This window comes from Triticum urartu, chromosome 6A (assembly GCF_056163025.1).
Source record: "Triticum urartu cultivar PI428250 chromosome 6A, HENAU_Tu73, whole genome shotgun sequence".
Taxonomy (NCBI): domain Eukaryota; kingdom Viridiplantae; phylum Streptophyta; class Magnoliopsida; order Poales; family Poaceae; genus Triticum; species Triticum urartu.
The window spans coordinates 597,867,508-597,885,349 of NC_141878.1; the positions used below are offsets into that span (position 1 = coordinate 597,867,508).

The following is a 17,842-nucleotide window of genomic DNA, read 5'->3' on the forward strand; positions in this document are numbered from 1 at the left end:
TTCGTGTTGCATCATATAGGTTGCTCATCTAGTTGCATATCTAGACAACCTTTTTAATGCAAAGTTTAAATTGCTAAAGAAAAGCTAAAAATTGTTAGTTGCCTATTCACCCCCCCTCTAGTCAACCATATCGATCCTTTCAATTGGTATCAGAGCCTCGTCTCTTTATTAAGGACTTTACCGTCCGAAGAGTATGGTTGATACCGTAGACGGAGCGGAGGAACACTCCGGTGTGAATCCTATCTCGTCTACGGGCGATGGGGGAACTTCGGTCTCTCGTGAGGAGTTCAATGTAGCCTTGGAGACATTGAAAACCTCCATGACGACCGAAGTTGAAAGCATGTTTACTAAATTTCTTGAGGGGCTTAAACTATCCACCGCACCGTTGAAAGTGGGGGATCCCGCCAACAAGGTGTCGGATGCTATGTCCGACAAGGGGGAAGCTAGTAGTGAAAAGGCACCTTCTTCTAGTGGCAAGAATGGCACCGGCATCTTTGCCCATGTGGAACCACCACTTGTTTATGGTGGACCGGTTCCTTCTACTCATTTGAATCATGCCGGTCCTCCTCCTAAGATTGTGAAAAATGAGGATTTTGATTCTTGGGTTTACCGTTTTAAACGTCATTTAAATCATGTGAACACTAACCTTTGGAGAATCATTGAAGAAGGTTTCTACCCACATGATCCAAGCAACTTCACTCCTCGAGAAGCGGCGGACAGTCAATTCAATGAGAATGCTCTCTTCATCATTCAAGATGCAATTCCACCCGAAGGCCTACCTCACCTTTGTCCCTTCGCCTTGGCCAAAGATGCATGGCATTGTGTCGTGTCTCTCTACCGGGGAAGCGCAAGCATTCAACGCTCCAACTATGAAGTGGTACAAGATGAGGCCGATGAGTTTGCAATGAAGGAAGATGAAGAACCTCGTGAGCTCTATCGGAGAGTCACCAAACTCACGGTCTCACTACGAGATCACGGGAGCAATGACACAGATGACAATTGGATCAAGCGCAAATTCCTCAAGGCGATGATGCCCTACCACAAGGCCATGTCCCCCGTCATTCGTCAAAGACTGGACTTCCACACTTTGACCTCAAGCGAAGTGCTGGATGAGTTTGTGGCCATGAACATTTTGGACAAGACCGCCGACAATGCGGTGCTCCGTTCTCAACGGGCAAAGAAGCCTAACCTTGCATTGAAGGCCAAGCTCACCGTGGAAGAAAAAGAAGAGGAAGAAGAGGAGAGCAACCCGAAGATACGAAGTATGCATATCATGAACATATGGCACTTGCTTCAAGGCAATTTTGGAGCAAGAAAAACTCGAGGCCAAACTTTAGCAAAAACAACTCAAGTGGCACAAGGGGCAAGCTACGTGTAAGGACTTGCTACAATTGCGGCAACGTAAGTCATTTCGTTGCGGAATGCCCGTATGAGAAGAGGGAAGACAATGGTGGCAAACTCATCCGAAAGGACAAGGCCAAGTCGTTCCCCAACAAGAACAACTTCACCAAGAAGACTCCTCCCAAGGCCTTGGTTGTGCAAGAAGAGTACAATGAGGATGATGACGATGATGAAGATGATGAGTCGGTTGCCATGGCCTCCGTCGCCATTGCAACAACGTCACGAGTGTCTCTCTTTGACTCGCCCAACGAGAGCATCACCGCCAAGTGCCTCATGGCTAAAGCCACAAACAAGGTAACCTCCAACATCAAAACTACCATCATTAATCATCCTTCCCCAACGGATGGCATTAATGAAGTTGAGGGAGCTAATGTGGAGGTTAACGAGTTTGAGGCCTTTATGGGTAAACTCAAGGGAAAATCCAAGAAGCACTTTGTTGCTCTCTTGGAACAACTTGGTGAGGCCAATGACATGATCGAGGCCCACGAAGACACCATCTCGAAGATGGAAGGACATAGTCATGACTATGCTGATGAGATTTCGGATCTTTCCAATGCTCTTGAGGAAGAGCGTGGTCTTCGTTTGGCTCTTGAGGAGTCACACAACGTTGATCATGCTAAGTTAGAGAAAGATTATGATCATGCCCTCGTTGTGTCTCGTGTGCTAAATTCCGAGAAGGCCAAACTCGGGGTTGATCTTGCTAGACTCAAAGAGGAGTTTGATATACTTGACAAGGCCCACAAGACTTTGAATGGTATTCACGCTAGTCTCAAGGAGTCTCATGATCAACTCCAAGTGAAGCTAACTAAGGAGAAAGCAACTTTTCCTCATATGATTTTAATTGATAATGCAAATGCTACTAACCCGTGTTGTGAGCATATACATCTTGATGAGGAAAATGCTAAGTTGAAGGAGCAACTTGAGAGAGGCCTTGCGACTTGCATACAAGGCAAGAAGAACCTCAATGATCTCTTGATCAACCACAAGGGAGGTGTGGCGAAGGAAGGGGTTGGGTACGTCCCCGACTGCCGGGGGAGACTGACCCACGAGCACCTATGGGACACGGCGGACCGGGCCCCTTGTGGTTCGGCGGGGGCAGGGATCGCGCAAAGAGCAGATCGAGGCGAAGCACGCGAGCAGTTTACCCAGGTTCGGGCCGCACGGATGCGTAAAACCCTACTCCTGCTTTGTGGATCGTATTGCGTTCTTGCTCGGGAGCGCTGAGCGAGTGTCCTCTAGGTTTCGAACCCCCTCTACGTTGCGCATGGGCCTCTTTTATATGCTAAAGGGGTCACCGACAGGTGGCAACGTAGAAAGAAGGGCAAAAATGGAAATGTGGTGGTTGGTACAGCTACTTGTACAGTGTATCATACCTAACCCTGACGGCAGGGGACAAGGGCATTAATTGCCCGTCTGTGTCGCCTAGACAGTACAGAGAGGGACCGCTAGGGACACCAACGTTCGCCACGATGGCTACCTTGTCAGCGCCGCTTGCCACCGCGCACCCCTAGCTGCACAGCCTCCCGCCACGTACGCCTGGAAGGGTCCCAGAGCGACACGTTGGCGGGTGTGCTGGAGCGCGGGCACGGAGTGGGGGCTTGCTGCGGCAAGCGTCTTGCCGCGGTTGTTGACTTGTCGCGTCCGGGAGCTTGTCGCTCACCGGGCCTTGCCGGGACGCGTGGCGCCTCGCGGCAAGTTTCCTTGATATGCCTTGGTTGGCCTTCCCGGCAAGCTCCTCTTGCCGGGGTCTTGCATGCCTCGATTGGCCTTCCTGGCAAGCTCCTCTTGCCGGGGTCTCGTATGTCTTGGTTTAAATACTTTGTTCTTGATGAAGGAAATATGCCCTAGAGGCAATAATAAAGTTATTATTTATTTCCTTATAATCATGATAAATGTTTATTATTCATGCTAGAATTGTATTAACCGGAAACATAATACATGTGTGAATACATAGACAAACAGAGTGTCACTAGTATGCCTCTACTAGACTAGCTCGTTAATCAAAGATGGTTATGTTTCCTAACCATAGACAAAGGAGTTGTTATTTGATTAACGAGGTCACATCATTAGTTGAATGATCTGATTGACATGACCCATTCCATTAGCTTAGCACCTGATCGTTTAGTATATTGCTATTGCTTTCTTCATGACTTATACATGTTCCTATGACTATGAGATTATGCAACTCCCGTTTGCCGGAGGAACACTTTGGGTGCTACCAAACGTCACAACGTAACTGGGTGATTATAAAGGAGCATTACAGGTGTCTCCAAAGGTAGATGTTGGGTTGGCGTATTTCGAGATTAGGATTTGTCACTCCGATTGTCGAAGAGGTATCTCTGGGCCCTCTCGGTAATACACATCACATAAGCCTTGCAAGCATTACAACTAATATGGTAGTTGTGAGATGATGTATTACAGAACGAGTAAAGAGACTTGCCGGTAACGAGATTGAACTAGGTATTGGATACCGACGATCGAATCTCGGGCAAGTAACATACCGATAACAAAGGGAACAACGTATGTTGTTATGCGGTCTGACCGATAAAGATCTTCGTAGAATATGTAGGAGCCAATATGGGCATCCATGTACCGCTATTGGTTATTGACCGAAGACGTGTCTCGGTCATGTCTACATTGTTCTCGAACCCGTAGGGTCCGCACGCTTAAGGTTACGATGACAGTTACATTATGAGTTTATGCATTTTGATGTACCGAAGGTTGTTCGGAGTCCCGGATGTGATCACGGACATGACGAGGAGTCTCGAAATGGTCGAGACGTAAAGATTGATATATTGGAAGCCTATGTTTGGACATCGGAAGTGTTCCGGGTGAAATCGGGATTTTACCGGGTTACCGGGAGGTTACCGGGAGCCATATGGGCCTTCATGGGCCTTAGTGGAAAGGAGAAAAGGGCAGCCCAAGGGGGCTGCGCACCTCCCCCCTCCCCTAGTCCTATTAGGACTAGGAGAGGTGGCCGGCCACCCTTCTCCTCTTTCCCCCTCGGGGAATCCTAGTTGGAATAGGATTGGGGGGGGGGAGTCCTACTCCCGGAAGGAGTAGGACTCCTCCTGCGCCTCTCTCCCTGGCCGGCGCCCCCTCCCCCCTTGGCTCCTTTATATACTGAGGTAGAGGCACCCTAGAACACACAAGTTGATCCACGTGATCTATTCCTTAGCCGTGTGCGGTGCCCCCTGCCACCATATACCTCGATAATACTGTAGCGGAGTTTAGGCGAAGCCCTGCTGCTGTAGTACATCAAGATCGTCACCACGCCGTCGTGCTGACGGAACTCTTCCCCGACACTTTGCTGGATCGGAGTCCGGGGATCGTCATCGAGCTGAACGTGTGCTCGAACTCGGAGGTGCCATAGTTTCGGTACTTGATCGGTTGGATCGTGAAGACGTACGACTACTTCCTCTACGTCGTGTCAGCGCTTCCGCAGTCGGTCTGCGTTGGGTACGTAGACAACACTCTCCCCCTCGTTGCTATGCATCACATGATCTTGCGTGTGCATAGGAAATTTTTTGAAATTACTACGAAACCCAACAGTGGCATCCGAGCCAGGTTATTTATGTTGATGTTATATGCACGAGTAGAACACAAGTGAGTTGTGGACGATACAAGTCATACTGCCTACCAGCATGTCATACTTTGGTTCGGCGGCATTGTTGGACGAGATGACCCGGACCAACATTACGCGTACGCTTACGCGAGACCGGTTCCCCCGACGTGCTTTGCACATAGGTGGCTTGCGGGCGACTGTCTCTCTAACTTTAGTTGAACCGAGTATGGCTACGCCCGGTCCTTGCGAAGGTTAAAACGGAGTCTATTTGACAAACTATCGTTGTGGTTTTGATGCGTAGGTGAAATTGGTTCTTACTTAAGCCCGTAGCAGCCACGTAAAACTTGCAAACAACAAAGTAGAGGACGTCTAACTTGTTTTTGCAGGGCATGTTGTGATGTGATATGGTCAAGGCATGATGCTGAATTTTATTGTATGAGATGATCATGTTTTGTAACCGAGTTATCGGCAACTGGCAGGAGCCATATGGTTGTCGCTTTATTGTATGCAATGCAATCGCGATGTAATGCTTTACTTTATTACTAAACGGTAGTGATAGTCGTGGAAGCATAAGATTGGCGAGACGACAACGATGCTATGATGGAGATCAAGGTGTCGCGCCGGTGACGATGGTGATCATGACGGTGCTTCGGAGATGGAGATCACAAGTACAAGATGATGATGGCCATATCATATCACTTATATTGATTGCATGTGATGTTTATCTTTTTATGCATCTTATCTTGCTTTGATTGACGGTAGCATTATAAGATGATCTCTCACTAAATTATCAAGAAGTGTTCTCCCTGAGTATGCACCGTTGCCAAAGTTCGTCGTGCCCAGACACCACGTGATGATCGGGTGTGATAAGCTCTACGTCCATCTACAACGGGTGCAAGCCAGTTTTGCACAAGCAGAATACTCAGGTTAAACTTGACGAGCCTAGCATATGCAGATATGGCCTCGGAACACAGAGACCGAAAGGTCGAGCGTGAATCATATAGTAGATATGATCAACATAAACGATGTTCACCATTGAAAACTACTCCATCTCATGTGATGATCGGTCATGGTTTAGTTGATTTGGATCACGTAATCACTTAGAAGATTAGAGGGATGTCTGTCTAAGTGGGAGTTCTTAAGTAATATGATTAATTGAACTTAAATTTATCATGAACTTAGTACCTGATAGTATCTTGCTTGTTTATGTTGATTGTAGATAGATGGCTCGTGCTGTTGTTCCATTGAATTTTAATGCGTTCCTTGAGAAAGCAAAGTTGAAAGATGATGGTAGCAATTACACGGACTGGGTCTGTAACCTGAGGATTATCCTCATTGCTGCACAGAAGAATTACGTCCAGGAAGCACCGCTGGGTGCCAGGCCTGCTGCTGGAGCAACACCAGATGTTATGAACGTCTGGCAGAGCAAAGCTGATGACTACTCGATAGTTCAGTGTGCCATGTTTTACGGCTTAGAATCGGGACTTCAACGACGTTTTGAACGTCATGGAGCATATGAGATGTTCCAGGAGTTGAAGTTAATATTTCAAGCAAATGCCTGGATTGAGAGATATGAAGTCTCCAATAAGTTCTATAGCTGCAAGATGGAGGAGAACAGTTCTGTCAGTGAGCATATACTCAAAATGTCTGGGTATAATAATCACTTGATTCAATTGGGAGTTAATCTTCCGGACGATTGCGTCATTGACAGAATTCTCCAATCACTGCCACCAAGCTACAAAAGCTTCGTGATGAACTATAATATGCAAGGGATGAACAAGACTATTCCCGAGCTCTTCGCAATGCTAAAAGCTGCGGAGGTAGAAATCAAAAAGGAGCATCAAGTGTTGATGGTTAACAAGACCACTAGTTTCAAGAAAAAGGGCAAAGGGAAGAAGAAGGGGAACTTCAAGAAGAACGGCAAGCAAGTTGCTGCTCAGGAGAAGAAACCCAAGTCTGGACCTAAGCCTGAAACTGAGTGCTTCTACTGCAAGCAGACTGGTCACTGGAAGTGGAACTGCCCCAAGTATTTGGCGGATAAGAAGGATGGCAAGGTGAACAAAGGTATATGTGATATACATGTTATTGATGTGTACCTTACTAGAGCTCGCAGTAGCACCTGGGTATTTGATACTGGTTTTGTTGCTAATATTTGCAACTCGAAACAGGGACTACGGAATAAGCGGGCACTGGCAAAGGACGAGGTGACGATGCGCGTGGGAAACGGTTCCAAAGTCGATGTGATCGCGGTCGGCACGCTACCTCTACATCTACCTTCGGGATTAATATTAGACCTAAATAATTGTTATTTGGTGCCAGCGTTGAGCATGAACATTATATCTGGATCTTGTTTAATGCGAGATGGTTATTCATTTAAATTAGAGAATAATGGTTGTTCTATTTATATGAGTAATATCTTTTATGGTCATGTACCCTTGAAGAGTGGTCTATTCTTATTGAATCTGGATAGTAGTAATACACATATTCATAATGTTGAAACCAAAAGATGCAGAGTTGATAATGAAAGTGCAACTTATTTGTGGCACTGTCGTTTAGGTCATATCGGTATAAAGCGCATGAAGAAACTCCATACTGATGGACTTTTGGAACCACTTGATTATGAATCACTTGGTACTTGCGAACCGTGCCTCATGGGCAAGATGACTAAAACACCGTTCTCCGGTACTATGGAGAGAGCAACAGATTTGTTGGAAATCATACATACCGATGTATGTGGTCCGATGAATATTGAGGCTCGTGGCGGATATCGTTATTTTCTCACCTTCACAGATGATTTAAGCAGATATGGGTATATCTACTTAATGAAGCATAAATCTGAAACATTTGAAAAGTTCAAAGAATTTCAGAGTGAAGTTGAAAATCATCGTAACAAGAAAATAAAGTTTCTACGATCTGATCGTGGAGGAGAATATTTGAGTTACGAGTTTGGTGTACATTTGAAAAACTATGGAATAGTTTCGCAACTCACGCCACCTGGAACACCACAACGTAATGGTGTGTCCGAACGTCGTAATCGTACTTTACTAGATATGGTGCGATCTATGATGTCCCTTACTGATTTACCGCTATCATTTTCGGGTTATGCTCTAGAGACGTCCGCATTCACGTTAAATAGGGCACCATCAAAATCCGTTGAGACGACACCTTATGAACTATGGTTTGGCAAGAAACCAAAGTTGTCGTTTCTTAAAGTTTGGGGCTGCGATGCTTATGTGAAAAAGCTTCAACCTGATAAGCTCGAACCCAAATCGGAGAAATGTGTCTTCATAGGATACCCAAAGGAAACTGTTGGGTACACCTTCTATCACAGATCCGAAAGGCAAGACATTCGTTGCCAAGAATGGATCCTTTCTAGAGAAGGAGTTTCTCTCGAAATAAGTGAGTGGGAGGAAAGTAGAACTTGACGAGGTAACTGTACCTGCTCCCTTGTTGGAAAGTAGTACATCACAGAAAACTGTTTCTGCGACACCTACACCAATAAGTGAGGAAGTTAATGATAATGATCATGAAACTTCAGAACAAGATACTACTGAACTTCGTAGATCAACCAGAGTAAGATCCGCACCAGAGTGGTACGGTAATCCAGTTCTGGAAGCCATGCTACTAGATCATGATGAACCTACGAACTATGAAGAAGCGATGGCGAGCCCAGATTCCGCAAAATGGCTTGAAGCCGTGAAATCTGAGATGGGATCCATGTATGAGAACAAAGTATGGACTTTGGTTGACTTGCCCGATGATCGGCAAGCAATTGAGAATAAATGGATCTTCAAGAAGAAGACTGACGCTGACGGTAATGTTACTGTCTACAAAGCTCGACTTGTCGCAAAAGGTTTTCGACAAGTTCAAGGGGTTGACTACGATGAGACCTTCTCACCCGTAGCGATGCTTAATCTGTCCGAATCATGTTAGCAATTGCCGCATTTTATGATTATGAAGTTTGGCAGATGGATGTCAAAACTGCATTCCTGAATGGATTTCTGGAAGAAGAGTTGTATATGATGCAACCGGAAGGTTTTGTTGATCCAAAGGGAGCTAACAAAGTGTGCAAGCTCCAGCGATCCATTTATGGACTGGTGCAAGCCTCTCGGAGTTGGAATAAATGCTTTGATAGTGTGATCAAAGCATTTGGTTTTATACAGACTTTCGGAGAAGCCTGTATTTACAAGAAAGTGAGTGGGAGCTCTGTAGCATTTCTGATATTATATGTGGATGACATATTACTGATTGGAAATGAGATAGAATTTCTGGATAGCATAAAGGGATACTTGAATAAGAGTTTTTCAATGAAAGACCTTGGTGAAGCTGCTTACATATTAGGCATAAAGATCTATAGAGATAGATCAAGACGCTTAATTGGACTTTCACAAAGCACATACCTTAACAAGATTTTGAAGAAGTTCAAAATGGATCAAGCAAAGAAAGGATTCTTGCCTGTGTTACAAGGTGTGAAGTTGAGTAAGACTCAATGCCCGACCACTGCAGAAGGTAGAGAGAATATGAAAGATGTTCCCTATGCATCAGCCATAGGATCTATCATGTGTGCAATGCTGTGTACCAGACCTGATGTGTGCCTTGCTATAAGTTTAGCAGGGAGGTACCAAAGTAATCCAGGAGTGGATCACTGGACAGCGGTCAAGAACGTCCTGAAGTACCTAAAGAGGACTAAGGATATGTTTCTCGTATATGGAGGTGACAAAGAGCTCACCGTAGAAGGTTACGTTGATGCAAGCTTTGACACTGATCCGGACGATTCTAAATCGCAAACCGGATACGTGTTTACATTAAACGGTGGAGCTGTCAGTTGGTGCAGTTCTAAACAAAGCGTCGTAGCGGGATCTACATGTGAAGCGGAGTACATAGCTGCTTCGGAAGTAGCGAACAAAGGAGTCTGGATGAAGGAGTTCATATCCGATCTAGGTGTCATACCTAATGCATCGGGTCCAATGAAAATCTTTTGTGACAATACTGGTGCAATTGCCTTGGCAAAGGAATCCAGATTTCACAAAAGGACCAAACACATCAAGAGATGCTTCAACTCCATCCGGGATCTAGTCCAGGTGGGAGACATAGAGATTTGCAAGATACATACGGATCTGAATGTTGCAGACCCGTTGACTAAGCCTCTTCCACGAGCAAAACATGATCAGCACCAAAGCTCCATGGGTGTTAGAATCATTACAGTGTAATCTAGATTATTGACTCTAGTGCAAGTGGGAGACTGAAGAAAATATGCCCTAGAGGCAATAATAAAGTTATTATTTATTTCCTTATAATCATGATAAATGTTTATTATTCATGCTAGAATTGTATTAACCGGAAACATAATACATGTGTGAATACATAGACAAACAGAGTGTCACTAGTATGCCTCTACTAGACTAGCTCGTTAATCAAAGATGGTTATGTTTCCTAACCATAGACAAAGGAGTTGTTATTTGATTAACGAGGTCACATCATTAGTTGAATGATCTGATTGACATGACCCATTCCATTAGCTTAGCACCTGATCGTTTAGTATATTGCTATTGCTTTCTTCATGACTTATACATGTTCCTATGACTATGAGATTATGCAACTCCCGTTTGCCGGAGGAACACTTTGGGTGCTACCAAACGTCACAACGTAACTGAGTGATTATAAAGGAGCATTACAGGTGTCTCCAAAGGTAGATGTTGGGTTAGCGTATTTCGAGATTAGGATTTGTCACTCCGATTGTCGGAGAGGTATCTCTGGGCCCTCTCGGTAATACACATCACATAAGCCTTGCAAGCATTACAACTAATATGGTAGTTGTGAGATGATGTATTACAGAACGAGTAAAGAGACTTGCCGGTAACGAGATTGAACTAGGTATTGGATACCGACGATCGAATCTCGGGCAAGTAACATACCGATGACAAAGGGAACAACGTATGTTGTTATGCGGTCTGACCGATAAAGATCTTCGTAGAATATGTAGGAGCCAATATGGGCATCCAGGTCCCACTATTGGTTATTGACCGGAGACGTGTCTCGTTCATGTCTACATTGTTCTCGAACCCGTAGGGTCCGCACGCTTAAGGTTACGATGACAGTTACATTATGAGTTTATGCATTTTGATGTACCGAAGGTTGTTCGGAGTCCTGGATGTGATCACGGACATGATGAGGAGTCTCGAAATGGTCGAGACGTAAAGATTGATATATTGGAAGCCTATGTTTGGACATCGGAAGTGTTCCGGGTGAAATCGGGATTTTACCGGGTTACCGGGAGGTTACCGGGAGCCATATGGGCCTTCATGGGCCTTAGTGGAAAGGAGAAAAGGGCAGCCCAAGGGGGCTGCGCACCTCCCCCCTCCCCTAGTCCTATTAGGACTAGGAGAGGTGGCCGGCCACCCTTCTCCTCTTTCCCCCTCGGGGAATCCTAGTTGGAATAGGATTGGGGGGGGGGAGTCCTACTCCCGGAAGGAGTAGGACTCCTCCTGCGCCTCTCTCCCTGGCCGGCGCCCCCTCCCCCCTTGGCTCCTTTATATACTGAGGTAGAGGCACCCTAGAACACACAAGTTAATCCACGTGATCTATTCCTTAGCCGTGTGCGGTGCCCCCTGCCACCATATACCTCGATAATACTGTAGCGGAGTTTAGGCGAAGCCCTGCTGCTGTAGTACATCAAGATCGTCACCACGCCGTCGTGCTGACGGAACTCTTCCCCGACACTTTGCTGGATCGGAGTCCGGGGATCGTCATCGAGCTGAACGTGTGCTCGAACTCGGAGGTGCCGTAGTTTCGGTACTTGATCGGTTGGATCGTGAAGACGTACGACTACTTCCTCTACGTCGTGTCAGCGCTTCCGCAGTCGGTCTGCGTTGGGTACGTAGACAACACTCTCCCCCTCATTGCTATGCATCACATGATCTTGCGTGTGCATAGGAATTTTTTTGAAATTACAACGAAACCCAACACTTGAATGGCTCCAAAGTAGCCACGTAGGATCTTGGCGGTCACCCGGCAAGCCTTGCCGCGGGATGCTGCGACTGTCCGTGCACAAGTTCGGGATACTAAGGTACCCCTACTTTAGTACACCGACAGGAGCCCCCGGGCATGGGCCATACACAGTGCCGAGTGCTGTTGGGTCAGGCCCAAAACAGTGCACGGGCACGCGCGGCCTAGGTTATGCCGTATCTTACTCCGCGTCCACCGCGCCCTCCCCGAACGGCACGCGTCGAACGCAGTGTCGTGGGAGAGGTCATGGGGGTATCTTTACTCGAGAAGCGGAACGTGCGCCCCCTCCCTCTTTATAAGCAGAGGAAGCAGGGGCAGTTCGCCCATCCGCCTGTTACTGCCTCCAATCTCAGAAATCTCCGCCGCCCACCTCGCCTACAGAGAGCAGCGCTCCGCCCCCCCCCCATCGCCACCAGCGCCACTCGTACCGTCGTCCTTCTCCACCACCTCCGCCATGGCTCCGAAAGCCGACAAGGGGAAGGCCGCGAAGTCGAGCGAGGCGCAGCGGCTCGTAGCGCTGCGGAAGGAGCGAGCTGTCTTCCCCCCAAAGCTCGCCGCGAAGGAGCTGAGGGAGTACTATTACCTTTTCTGGTCGACGGAGACGCGGGCGCACCCGCGCACGAAGGTACTCCCCACCTCCGCCTGGAAGATGGCTCCCAATGGATACCCCTTTTTTGCTTTGTTCTTCTACTGCGGGCTCTGCCCGCCCTTCTCTGAGTTCTTCTGTGACATCATGAACACCTACGGGTTCTGCCTCCTTGACTTCACCCCCAACGCCGTTTTGACCATGGCAGTTTTCGCGCATCTTTGCGAAAACTTTGTCGGAGTCCACCCAAACGTAGCCCTCTTCCGCCACTTCTTCATGCCCCAGGTAGAGAGAGGAGAGCCCTTATCTGGCGGGATCGCCTGGATCTCAAGGGCCGGCAAGAAAGAGGCCTATCTGGAAGGAGAGCTCCGCGGCAAGTGGGAGGAGTGGAGAGCCGACTGGTGCTGGATTGTTGAGGAGCATCCGCAGCCATTTACTGCCCGGCGCCAAACCCCAGTAGTGCGCGGCAACGACTGGAGCGATGTGGCCCCGGAAGATGCTAGGTTGAAGATTGCCATCACCCGGATCCCACGCCTCAGGCTTGCCGGGTTGACTGTAGGCGCAGTTGGCGCAGATTTCCTTCGCCGTCGCATCGCCCCACTGCAGGAGAGAGGGAGACCTGCCTGGGAGTTCAAGAACGCGACGGATATCATGAGGCTGCGCCCAGGCCTCAATTATAACTTCACTGTGCTGGAGCTCAACGGAACGCTTCAAGAACTGTTCAAGCACGACCCTGAGCATCCCGAAGTCTTCAGGTTGCCGCAGGGCGTTGTTCCGTTGTGCAACAACTCTGCACTCGACCGCATCCGGGCAATGATGTCGTTGTGTGACTCGCACGGAATTGAGCCAACTTGGCAAGAGCCCGAAGACGACGTCGTGCAGCAGTTCTTCGACGACCTGGTGGAAGTGCCGATCCGCCCCGACGAGAAGGACGGCCTCACCCGCGACACCACCGAAGAGGAGTTGCAGCGCATCGCCACCCGGCTGGAAGAGGCGGCGGCAGCCGCGGCCGCGGGCGAGTTCGGGTTTACTTTGGAGGAGGCCGACGCAACCGAGGCGGCAAGCCGTGCGGAGCGGGAAGAGCTTGCCGGCAAGAAGAAGAAGACTGCCGGGCGTGACGCTGAGCCGAGCGAGCCCGCCAAGGACACGAGCGGCTCGTTGGAGATCGACTCCTCTTCCTCCTCGTCTTCGGGCAGCTCGCCGCAAGCACAGCCTCCATCTCCGCCAAAAAGGCGCCTCCGCAAGGCCGGGGACGTGGCGGAGCAGCAGACGAGCCAACAGCCGCCGCGCCGCGCGACACGCTCCACCACGGCAAGCACTGTTGCCGCGGGAGCGCCTCACGTTGCGGCAGCAACTGGAGCGGGGTCTTCTCAGACCACCGCTTCTGCTCCCGCCGCTTCACACGCCGCGGGATCATCTCGGACCACCGCCACTGTTCTCGCCAAGCGGCCAAGGGAAACTACTCCTCCGCCTCCTCGCGCCGGCCGTGAGCCAGGTTTCGACTTCTCGGCGCTCAGCTCCGACGAGGAGGAAGAAAGAGAGTAAGATCCTCTTGTTTCACTTGTAGTTCTTCAATCCTTCCTGCTTTATCTTGCATCTCATTTGCCTTGCTCCGAACTCATTTCTTTTCAGGACGCTGGCCCAGAGAGCGGCAAAGAGAGCCAAGATTCCGGTGATCAACATCGATGACGCGCCCACTCCGCCAGAAGAGGGTGCGCCTGAGACCACCTTGCCGGATCCGGCGATCACCCTGCAAAGCAGCCCCCAGCGTAAGCACATGGTTCGCTTTCCGCCGTTGGGCGTGCATGGGTGCTTTTCCTTTGCTGACATCTTGATTGCTGATTTGTGTAGGAGCAGAGCAGCCCCGCCAGGAGCGTCCGAAGACAGCCCCCGGCGTGCCATCTGCTTCGGCTACGCTGCCAAGGGGAAATTCTCCGGCAAGAGGTTCTCCGGCAAGGGACTCTCCGGCAAGGGAGAAGTCTCCGGCGAAGGAGAGCACCAGCGGCCCGCCAGAGGCAGAGGCAACGACTGGCGAGCCCCGCACAGGTAATCTTCTTGCTTCAAAACTCCCCTTGGGTTCTTCTTCTTTTGATCTTCTTTTCTCTTGGATTTCTGTTTGACTCTTCTGCCTTTTTCGGCCTTCAGATCCATCTGCTCCGGAGCCAATGGAGACGGAGGTCGCCGCCAACGACGGTGCTGCCCCCGAAGAGGGAGCCGGCGCTGACGAGCCCGCCGGCGACGAGGCCGCCAAGGGCGGCGCCGCAGAAGCAGGCGGGGGTTCTGGCGATCGTACTGACAGCCCGGAGACCGCAGGAGCGCCGGGCACTGCACCGACCGCCGAACCCTCCGCCGGTGCCGCGACGCCAGGCTCCGAAGAGCCCCAGCCAGGCGTCTACCTGAAGGCCGGCGACGGCATCTTCATCAACCTCCCCTGGGCGTCAAGCTCCAGGGCGCCGGTCGAGGGAGAAAGCTTCGACGGAGAGGTGCTCGCCTCTGCCGGGCTGAAGATAGTTGACGCGCCGAGCAGCAGCAGCGGCGAGCCGGAGGAGGAGCGGCTGCTGCAGAAACTGCTATCACTCTACCGCGCCCGGCAAGCCAAGCTGGAGTCCCGTGAAGCGCTTGTCGCGAAGGCGGGCGCGGATATTGAGAAGCGCGCGGAGGAGCTCGGAGGTTTCCACCGGGAAGCTCTCCGGTCTTTGGCAGAAGAGTGGGAGCAACTCGCCGAAGCGCGGAAGGCCTTCCTCCTCGAGAAGGCCGAAGTTGAAGAGCAACAGCGGCTTGCCGCTGAGAAGATCTCTGCGCAGGAGGGCGAGCTGGCGCAGTGGAAAGTCAACCTCGATAGCCACGAGGAGGAGCTTGCCGCGCGCGAGGTAACTTTTGGCGGGGCCCTCAAGGAAGCAAAGGATGCTGCCATAGCTGCCGAGGCCGCAGAAAAGGTGTTGGAGATGAAGGTGGCGCAGCTGGAGGCTGACCGCAAGGCATATGGTGAGGAGCTTAGCGCCGCCAAGGACTCCAACGCTGCTCTTGAGTCGAAGCTGGCTGCTTTGACCAAGGCATTGGACGGCGCCAAGGAGCAGGAGGCGGCCCTGAAGAAGAAGATCGAGGCCGACAAGGTGCTGCTGGAGAGTGCCACCACCACCCAGAATGCCTTTAGGGATACGGTGGAGCAATGGACAGAGAGCCTTGTGAATGCTGCCGCAGACATCGACAAGGAGCTGGCGCAGCTGGGGATGGAGGACTTCGGGTATCCCTCCGACAAGAACCTCCAGCCCAGCGCCAAGCTCACTTTGTTCTTCAAGGGCGTGGCGATGGTGCTTCAGCGGCTTCGGGAAAAGATCCCGAAGCAGCTGGCCGACGAGTCGCGCAAGATCTGCGCGGGAGCTCTTCAGAAGGTGCTGATGAAGGTGGCCTTCCGCAACCCGGGCCTCCGCCTCACCAACGTCCTCAGATCCTTGCCGCCAGATGTCGATCAGGAGGAGCTCAAGGCCCTTGTCGCACCCATTGTGGACAAGGTGAGCGGGATCAAGAGGGTCGAGGGCGATCGGGTAGACTAGGCCGCCTGTTTCCTCTTTTTCTTGTCGCTACTGGTTATGTCATGAAAACCATCTGTCAGAGCCGCGACAAGCTATTTTGTGATATAACTTTATTCTTGGTAGTGATTGCTATGTTATTCCCTTTACTTGATTCCTCCCTTTGTATGTTTTTGCCCTACGCTTTTAGGGAACTTGCCGATGCGGGCACACTTGCCGCGAGCGCTGAGTGCAGGACGTCAGCAGCCTGCTGGCGGTGCCGCCACCGACAAGAAACCTTGTCGCAACTAGTTGCAGCTCACTTAAGATGCTGAGCGGACTCGAAGCAAAGTAAGGGCGCGACTAGTTAAGCAACTAGTCGCAGCTCACTTAAGTTGTTGAGCAGACTCGAAACAAAGTAAGGGCGCGACTAGTTAAGCAACTAGTCGCAGCTCACTGAAGTTGTTGAGCAGACTCGAAACAAAGTAAGGGTGCAACTAGCTACGAGCTGGTTCCTCCGCGCACAGGTTTTTCATACAAAGTGCGGTCGTTCAAGGGAGATAACTTAAAAACTTAAAAAGTCTGAGTGCTCAAACTTTGGCAACTTAGCTTTTCTGTTGTCTGCTTCCCGGCAAGGCGAAACTCTTGAACGACGCCTGGCTCATACCGTTATCTTCTCCTTCCCCCCGGCAAACTTGTGCGCGAGGGAACCTTCCTTTCGCTGTGAAGAAGGGAAAATAAAGATATGGAGCCTTATGGCTCGCTGTTGCTTACCGGGTGTAGGTGCTGCACAAAGTGTCAGATAATACATGCAAAAAATAGGAAGCATGAAATCGACAGGATGTGCGGAGCACATGAGTTTTACTGATGCACGGGATCTGCGCCCGGCTTTGTACGAAGGATTACATGCAACAGCGGCAAGACTTGTACAAAAGGGTGGTTGCCGGACAGGGTCCGACAACCGCGCCTTACGGGTGAAAATTACGAAGATGCTCAATATTCCAGGAGTTGCTCACTGGAATGCCATCTTCGGTCTCCAGGCGGACAGCGAGTGACTCCTTTCACCCGGTAAGGGCCTTCCCACTTCGGCGTCGACTTGTTGGAATTCTTGGCGGACTGAACGCGCCGAAGAACAAGGTCGCCTTCCTCGAAACTTCTGGCGTTAACTTTGCGGCTATGGTAGCGGCGCAAAGCTTGCTGGTAGCGAGCAGCTCGCACAGCAGCCTGAAGACGGTCTTCCTCGCGGAGCAGCGCGTCATCTTGCCGCAGCTGCTCTTGCTCAAGCTCATCATAAGCGAGCACTCGAGGTGACCCGTATACGAGTTCCGTGGGGGTAACTGCTTCTGCTCCATAGACCAGAGCAAAAGGCGTCTGGCCAGTGGCTCGATTTGGCGTACCATAAGAGAATGTATGATGGGGGATGAAAGACTTATCTGAGATTGCAGCCCCCGGCAACTCCGACTTGCCGTGGGTGAATCTTGGTACTTGCAGCCCCCGGGACCCTCCAGCTTGACCTTGGCCCAACAAACGTACGGTACCATGGGTACCATGACGCTGCTGGTCTCACGCCTCCTAAGATGGGCGCAGTGCGTGTACAGACGCCAAGGTCTTGGAGTGCGCCCGGTCGTTGTGGGAGCCGACTGCGCCGCCGGTGTGCAGCGCGGCCTTGTCCTTGGACCTGGCAACACCGTGAGCTCCCTCGTCGCCCGTTCTTCCGCCGGCGTCTACTCCACCAGCCGTTCGCTCCGACGGCGGTGGGTTCGGCGCGGACAGAGC

The 17,842-nt window shown here is 50.4% G+C and overlaps 1 protein-coding gene across 1 annotated transcript; it reads left to right on the forward strand.

Annotated features, from left to right (window-relative positions):
- The first annotated feature begins 14,242 nt into the window (after window positions 1-14,242).
- Window positions 14,243-16,111, forward strand: LOC147967004 (uncharacterized). The gene is made up of 3 exons (XM_087527911.1): window positions 14,243-14,330; window positions 14,409-14,603; window positions 14,703-16,111. Exons 1-3 carry the CDS (start codon window positions 14,243-14,245, stop codon window positions 16,109-16,111), a joined length of 1,692 nt encoding a protein of 563 aa, XP_087384037.1.
- Window positions 16,112-17,842: the final 1,731 nt, after the last annotated feature.